Here is a 7,903-nt window from a genome sequence, read left to right as displayed (position 1 = left end):
CTTTCCCTATACTGATTACAGAATCAGAAGCTACACGCTCAACTTAAGTCAGTGAATACAGAAGACAGCCAACCTTACTTTCACTGAAGTTAGAGACTGCCTATTTCCTGGGTACTGAGGTGGGGGTGGAGAGAGGGCCTGCAGACTCGGAGCTTGTCAGCTCAATGTGTTCTTTTATAGATCTAACAGCCATTAGCATTTATTTAGGAAACAGAAACAACATCAAAGTGGTCACTTAGTCACTAAAAATCGTCAAGAGTGAGAAACAGAATACTGACACAATCTCAGGTATCATCCCAGAGACCCTTAATTACAAAAAGAAAGGTAACTTTACATTGGAGAAATCTAGTATGTATACCAGATTAACCAAGAGATCAAACTAAACGTCAACAATAATGAGACAAGGTAAAATGTGACTGCTGAGGCACTGTGAAGGAAACATCTATGCAGTGTTTTTTGCCAAAAATGTTTAACCTGATTCTAAACATGAAAAAACAATCAGATCAAACCAAATTAAGAGGCATTCTCAAAACTGGTTGGGACTCTTCAAAAAATGTTAGTGCCTCAAAAGACAAAAAGAAAAAAAAAAAGTATGGGAATTTTGTTAGGTTATAGGAGACTACAGAAACAGGGAAATTACATGTAATGTACCATAATCCTTAATTGGATCCTGGATCAAAAAGGAAAACATATATATAAAGAACATTATTGGGACAACTGGAAAAATTTAAATATGGTCTATATGTTAAATAATACCATTGTATTGTCAAATTTCTTGAGTGTGATCATAATATTAAGGTTATATAAGAGAAAGTCCTCTTTCTTAGGAGTTACATGCTGAAGTACCTCCTGGTAAAGTAACATGGTATCTGCAACTTACTTTCAAATGGTTCAGAAAAAAAAAATGTATGTGTGGGACTTCCCTGGAGGTCCAGTGGTTAGGACTCTGTGCTTTCACTGCTGAGGGCCCAGGTTCAAGCCCTGGTTGGGGAACTAAGATCCCACAAGCTATGTGATGCAGCCTAAAAAAGAAAATATGTGTGTATATAAACATATATTAGAGAGAATGAGATAAAGTAAATGTAACAGAATTTTAATACAACTGGCAAATCTAGGCAACATGAATATGTGTGTTCATTGTACTGTTTCTCTAAATTTTAAGTCTGATTTTTTTTAAAGTTGGGTGAAGAGTAGGGAGCATATGTATGTATTTGATTTTATACTCATAAATATATGATGATGGTCTACGGAAGGGTAATAAGAAACAAGGGTGGTAAGAGAACTAGGAGACAGGAAGGTGATGCAGTAGAGGAGGACAACAGGTGTGGGTGGGAAATTCTTTGCTGTATAGTACGTAGCACACCTTAATATATTTTTACATGTAAATGTTTTATGTATTTAAGAAATTAATAAAAAGGTTTTTTTTTAAGTCCAGCAAAAGTACTGAATCTGCTATAGTGAGATCATATTGGTTTTCTTCTGAAGTTCCCAGGGAAATATTTAGGTAGGAAGAATTATCCAAGCATGTAACATCTGTGATTTTCTTTTTTTAATCTTGGTGAAAGGTGTATCAAAATCACTGGCCGGGGAGAGAGATGAGCAGGTTTTTTTCAGCCATCCACCCCAAGTGGACCTGCCCTCACCTGATGATCATAAAGAAAATTCTTACTGATGGATATGCATAAATGTGAACATATGGAAGAGGAAAAAGAAAGACAGAATCTACATAATATGGCTGCAGGTTGATCCACCATACTGCTATATTTCCTCTGTCACCTCAGGTTAAGGTACCCAAATTCTTGATGTCAGTTGCATCCTGGGACCTGCATACTAGGAAGAGAAAGTACTTTGTTCCCAATACCCACCTGAGGGCCCGCCGCTCTGGATAATCGAGGTCATAACTTTGCACAGAGTCATTGCAAGAGTCCCGGGAACTTCCCTGAAGCAGCAGCTGCTGTGGCAATCGCGCAGGCACAGGGAATTGGTGCACAGAAGCATTGGGCTGGGAAGTCGTATGGTAAAGAGGTGGGATGCTATTGCTGGCCTCACTGCGATAGTCACTATCTCGGTCATCAACGGCACTATCAGGATCTTCAAAAGCTGTGGAATAAGCACAGTCAGTCAAAGCACCCCAGCTTTACTTAGTTCTTCAGAATTTTTTTCTGCTTCTAACTGATGTAGCCACAAGCCTGGACCTTGAGAACAAGAGCAAGCTGAGCTGTACATGAGCCCAGTGACCTCAAGATATGTAAAAAACTGTCTCAATATCCACAAGTCTCTCTCCTTATCGAATGAGATAAGACATTTGGTTTAATTTTAGTGCTGATTCTTAGAGGAGTTCCAAGTTGCATTTTCCCAATGCAGAATTCTCTGGAATTCTGCTTCTCTAAGCTATCATAACCCTAGTAAAAATCTGCTTTTAAATATCTTAAATAGATTCTGCCCCTGTACTATTATCAAAATGGGGCAAAAGGGGGAGAAACAGTTTTTCCATCTCTTAGAAAAGAGAAATTTTTGTTTAAAGTTAGCATGGTGTTTTCAGACTTTAAAAACACATGGTTGAATCAAATAAGCAGGTCCACCATCGGAAGCTGGTCCAAGAAATCAGGAAGGTCAAAGCCAAGACTTAGAAGTCAAGTTAAAGTCTAGATGCAGCTGAGAACAGCAGCAGTCTTACTGTCTTGCTGCAACATTGGGTTTTTCTAATAATTTCTGTCGAGCACCCACACCCTGGGCTCAGAATTCCCATCCCAAGCCTGGGCTGAAGAAGAGGAAAACATGTGCACTGTCAATGGGGTCTTACTGACAATGCAGCCTAGTTTATCTAACAGCAGTGACTACAATCTCATAGAATTATTTCTGCTTTTCAGGCCAGCCCCTGACTAGCTACAGTTTTTTCTTGATGTTAGCTAAAATGACCAGAGTTACAAATCCTGCTCCAAGCAAAAGTAAAAATATGCAATACTGTGCTTGGAAAGGGAGTTCAACCTAATAGTGTATTGTAGTTTATTTTATATAGAAGCCATTTCTGATACCATATCCATATGTGTATAATTAATAAGGTCCCACATGTTCTTTCTTGCCAAGTTTCTATTAGGCTCACAATAAGGAAAAGGAACATTCACCATCCAAAATGGATATACTTTTAGCAGATGATGGACTCCTCATATTAGGAATTAAAAAAAAATCCTGGTAGCAATGTGGACAGTGGAAGCCTCCTAATGACCATAAATTAGGCTTTTACAAGTAGGAGATAAGAACATATATTGACACAGTGGAAACAGAAGAGTTAATGAACTAGAGAAAAAAATCCAGACAGAAATAATAAAACCTGGGGACAAACGGAAGGTAATAGGGAAATGACCCCTTGGCTTCTACATCAGACAACTTGGTAGATAATCCCACCAAAAGAGACAGGGAACACACAACATGTGGGTTCCAGACAACACTTGGGGTTACAGCTGGGAGTAGGGGTAGGAAGATCTTACAAGCTTTTCCCACTTGAGTTTAAGGCAACATGTGAACATGAGAAAAGAAGAGAATGATCAGAAGTCCAGGGGAAAAAATCAGTATGAGAAAGAGGCTAAGCTTCAAATGGTCAGGAATAATACCAATCAAACATAGGGGATGCAAAGCATTCTGATTGCAAAGCACTCTGATCACACATTAGGAAAGAGAGACTTTGGAGGTACTGACTTTAGACCTTGATGCATTTGCTGTTCTGAAGACTAGAAAGGATCAAGGGACAAACACCAGTATGCCATTCAGACTTAATTCTTTCTGAACTCACAGAAGGAGTAAGTGTGAAGAAGTCAGTGCCGGATTATTCATGCATACAGATGAGGGGGCAGAGGCAACAAAAGAGACAAAGCCAAAGGTCTATTTAAACTCTGGTAGGAGAATATGCTATTAGTTTATAATCTAGAGAACCAAGATTTCGTCTCCAAAGAAGCAGCAGTGATAGACAATCCTATTGCTTATGAGTCCAGAAGAGGGTAGCTCAGCCAGAGGTAGGAGCCCAGGATCCGGAGCCAGAAACTACTTGGATAGACCCTTAGTTTCTCACTGTATCTGACCTACTACTCCTTAATAATGCTCTGCTTTATTCTGTTAAGCTAAGGGGAGGAATATTCCAAAACATTCCTAAAGGCTGACACATTTCCACACTGAAGGAATAAAGGGCAAATACTAAGAAATAAAGTGTCGGGACTTCCCTGCAGTGGTTGAGAATACGCCTGCTAGTGCAGCAGACATGGGTTTGAGCTCTGGTCCAGGAAGATCCCACACGCCTCGGAGCAACTAAGCCAGTGCACCACAACTACTGAGCCTGTGCTCTAGAGCCTGCGAGCCACAACTACTGAGCCTGTGTGCCACAAATGCTGAAGCCCGCACACCTAGAGTCCGTGCTCCACAACAAGAGAAGCCACCACAATGAGGGGCCTGTACACTGCAGCGAAGCCCCCGCTTGCCGCAACTAGAGAAAGCCCACGTGCAGCAATGAAGACCCAATGCAGCCAAAAATAAATAAATAAAAATAAATAAATTTATTTTAAAAAAAAGAAACAAAGTGCCTGTTGAAAGAAGAGGCCAGGAGTAGAAGAAAAGAGAGTATGAAAAGTAGGAGGGGACAGGAAAAAGGAAATACAAGGAAGTGAGGTAAGACAAAGGACAGGAGCAGAAAAAGGGTAGGTCAAGGGCAACAGCCAGCTTTTCTCCCCCTATACCATCCCTAGTTTCCTCATAAAGTAAATCTCCTAGCACGACCAAAGCTGATTAGAAACTAAAGAGACAAATTAAGGAAAAGCCTTGAATGAAAGAATTGTACTTTCAGTGTAGCAGCGACAGTCTCTTACGGGCTCTACACTCTACCCCACAGTAGTATTTCACCTAGAATGGAAAACTTCTGGCTTCACTGAGAAAGAGAGACTGAGTACAGGTTTGGTTACTCAGCTTAAGGCAGACTTGTGAGCTAGTTTGAGGGCAAAATTTGAAAAGTCCCTTGAAATTAAAAGGCTGGGAAAATTTTCTCATTCAAATATTTACTGAGTGCCTATCAGTGAAGGCTAAACAACACAGAAGACTCAGCGTATAGAGTCAGTCTAATAGGAGAGAGAAAATATGGATACAAATACAAGGATGTATCTATCATGAGAATAGTACTAACCAAATGCTGTATGAGTTGACGGTCAGGTCATTTCCTGTTAGGGTGAACAGGGAAATCATTATGGAAGATATGACTCTGAAAGACTGGAGGGTTTTCAATAGGTGAAGATGGGGGGCGGGGGAATACCTTCTAGAATCTGGACAAAAGCAATGGCATGAGTAAAGGCCTGATGGTGGAAAGGCTATATATATTTTGGCAAAACATTTTGTAGCTCATTTAGCAGGTACGTGAAAGGACATGGAAGGGAATGAGAGAAAATAAACCTGGAAGAGTAGGATGGGGAAAGTAATTTAATCTGGGGCAAACATGGGCCCCAGGCAGAAAGCAGGCACTCAAACAAAACAGAATGAAATACTGAACAACAAGGCTCTCTAGTATGTGGTGCTCCTGGATTAAGTCCCCATCTTTAAATCCAGAATACAGGGAGAATTTTCAGAGAAGGAAAGAGAATTCAAACCTTTTTTTTCTTTTTTCATGGCTTACTTTTTTCCATTTGAAAACCTTAAGTTATCTGAGCTCCCTTAGGCTGCCTTTGAGTAGTTTCCTGGTGCAAATACCCAGGATTCAGATGACAGAAAGTACATACCCCATGAGAAATTCTAGTGACAGGACAAAATTTGGCCTCTCTTAGCATCTACTGGATATCTAATCATTGGGACTCAGTCAACCCACCCACCTCCCCTGTCAGACAGGTAACACAGACAGTAATGTCAGCCCAGGGCTGTGAATCTTGTTGGAAAGAACTAGATGCCCACTCTCTAAGCTCAAAGTTGAAAAAAGTTGGGCTTCAGCCTAGCTGGACTGCTCCAAGGAAAGTCAAACCACGTCCTCAGCCTCTTGTTCACGTCACAAAACCAATGAGCCCTCCTAGGATGAACCTTCTCCTTCTAGTCACTGCACTCCTTAGCTAAGAGATCAAAGGAGAGAGTTTCCTCCAAAAGGTAGCTGACGGTACTACTTGGCTCTGGGGAAGAAAAATCAGGAGATCCTGTCAGGATTATAATTGAAACTTTGGTTTGAAATGAAATTTCTCTCTCTCTCTCTCTCTCTCTCTCTCTCTCTCTCACACACACACACACACACACATAAACACACAGAGTCTTCAGGAAACCAGCCTGAAAGGACATAACTTCCCACTGCAGGTAACTGTCTCCTGAGATTCAAGTAGGGGAAGAGGAGGGAATGGAATTATATATGCTTATATGCATGAATATCCAGCTCCATAGTCAGAGGGAGTATGTTAAAGGGTATGATCAAGAAAATTATAAGGTATTCAAATTCTTACGTACTCTGTTGGTCTCCCCAGCCCAAAGAGGTCCAGTGACCTAAGAAAACCGCAAGTGGTAGCAAAGAAGAAGAGTGATAGAGACAATTTTAGGACAAATTCAAAGAACATTTTCCATCCCACCAATTATTATATACCTTACCTTACTTGAGCCTACCCTACTTGTATTCCATTTATTTTTCATAACATGTAGAGGGCATATGCTTTCTACCAAGCAAAGTACTCTTGCTGTCTGCAATTCACTATATAGAGAATAACAAAAAACTACTGCTTCCGGCGACTTCCCTGGCAGTCCAGTGGTTAAGACTCTGCACTTCCAATGCACGGGGCACGGGTTCGATCCCTGGTTGGTGAACTAGGATCCCACATGGCACATAGTGCAGCCAAAACATTAAAAAATAAATTATAAAAAAAACTACTGCTTCCATACTCATTTAAACCTCCTTCTGGCTGAGGTCTCTTTTAGAACAACATCACTGAGGAGCTAATATACCGTTCCATATTCAAAATGAGAAAAATTTAATCAGCTTCTAAGAAACCTTTCCTTATCTCTATGTTCACCAAACCTGAATCTACTGCAATATATCTATGAGAAGCTCAGACCTGGTTACAGTGGGAAAGTAAGTGATTCCCTTACCCAAGAGCAATGACATCCAATTTTGCTGCTCTCTATTGAAAGTTAAAAGGCCAAAGAATGGGCTTCCCTGGTGGCACAGTGGTTAAGAATCTGCCTGCTAACGCAGGGAACACACGTTCGAGCCCTGGTCCGGTAAGATCCCACATGCCACGGAGCAACTAAGCCCATGCACCACAACTACTGAGCCTGCGCTCTAGAGCCCGTGAGCCACAACTACTGAAGCCCACGCGCCTAGAGGCCATGCTCCACAACAAGAGAAGCCACTGCAATGAGAAGCCCGCTCACCACAAGTAAGAGTAGCCCCTGCTCTCTGCAACCAGAGAAATCTCGTGCACAGCAACGAAGACCCAATGCAGCCAAAAATTAATTAATTAATTTTTTAAAAGAATCAAAAAATTAAATTAAATTTAAAAATTTTAAAAAACAGCCAGCGGGCTTCCCTGGTGGCGCAGTGGTTGAGAGTCTGCCTGCTAATGCAGGGAACACGGGTTCGAGCCCTGGTCTGGGAAGGTCCCACATGCCGCGGAGCAACTGGGCCCGTGAGCCACAACTAGTGAGCCTGCGCTCCGCAACAAGAGAGGCCGCGATAGTGAGAGGTCCGCGCACCGCGATGAAGAGTGGCCCCCGCTTGCCACAACTAGAGATAGCCCTCGCACTGAAACGAAGACCCAACACAGCAAAAATAATTAATAAACTCCTACCCCCAACATCTTCTTAAAAAAAAAAAAAAGCCAGGGCTTCCCTGGTGGCGCAGTGGTTGAGAGTCCGCCTGCCGATGCAGGGGACACGGGTTCGTGCCCCGGTCCGGGAAGATCCC

General features: G+C 41.7%; 1 protein-coding gene across 2 annotated transcripts in view; it reads right to left on the bottom strand.

Moving 5' to 3' along the window:
- UNC13B (unc-13 homolog B) overlaps positions 1 to 7,903 on the bottom strand; it is a 235,235-nt gene that overhangs the window by 105,732 nt on the left and 121,600 nt on the right. For both annotated transcript variants that reach the window (XM_007455955.1, XM_007455954.1), the window contains exon 8: positions 1,866 to 2,100. In XM_007455955.1, the coding sequence (XP_007456017.1) occupies positions 1,866 to 2,100 (235 nt within the window). The remainder of the gene's footprint in view (positions 1 to 1,865; positions 2,101 to 7,903) is intronic.

Source organism: Lipotes vexillifer, unplaced genomic scaffold, assembly GCF_000442215.2.
Source record: "Lipotes vexillifer unplaced genomic scaffold, Lipotes_vexillifer_v1.1 scaffold920, whole genome shotgun sequence".
In the NCBI taxonomy this organism is placed as follows: Eukaryota; Metazoa; Chordata; class Mammalia; order Artiodactyla; family Lipotidae; genus Lipotes; species Lipotes vexillifer.
Note: the sequence above shows the minus strand (reverse complement) of the source record. Positions and strands in the feature narration are given on the sequence as shown.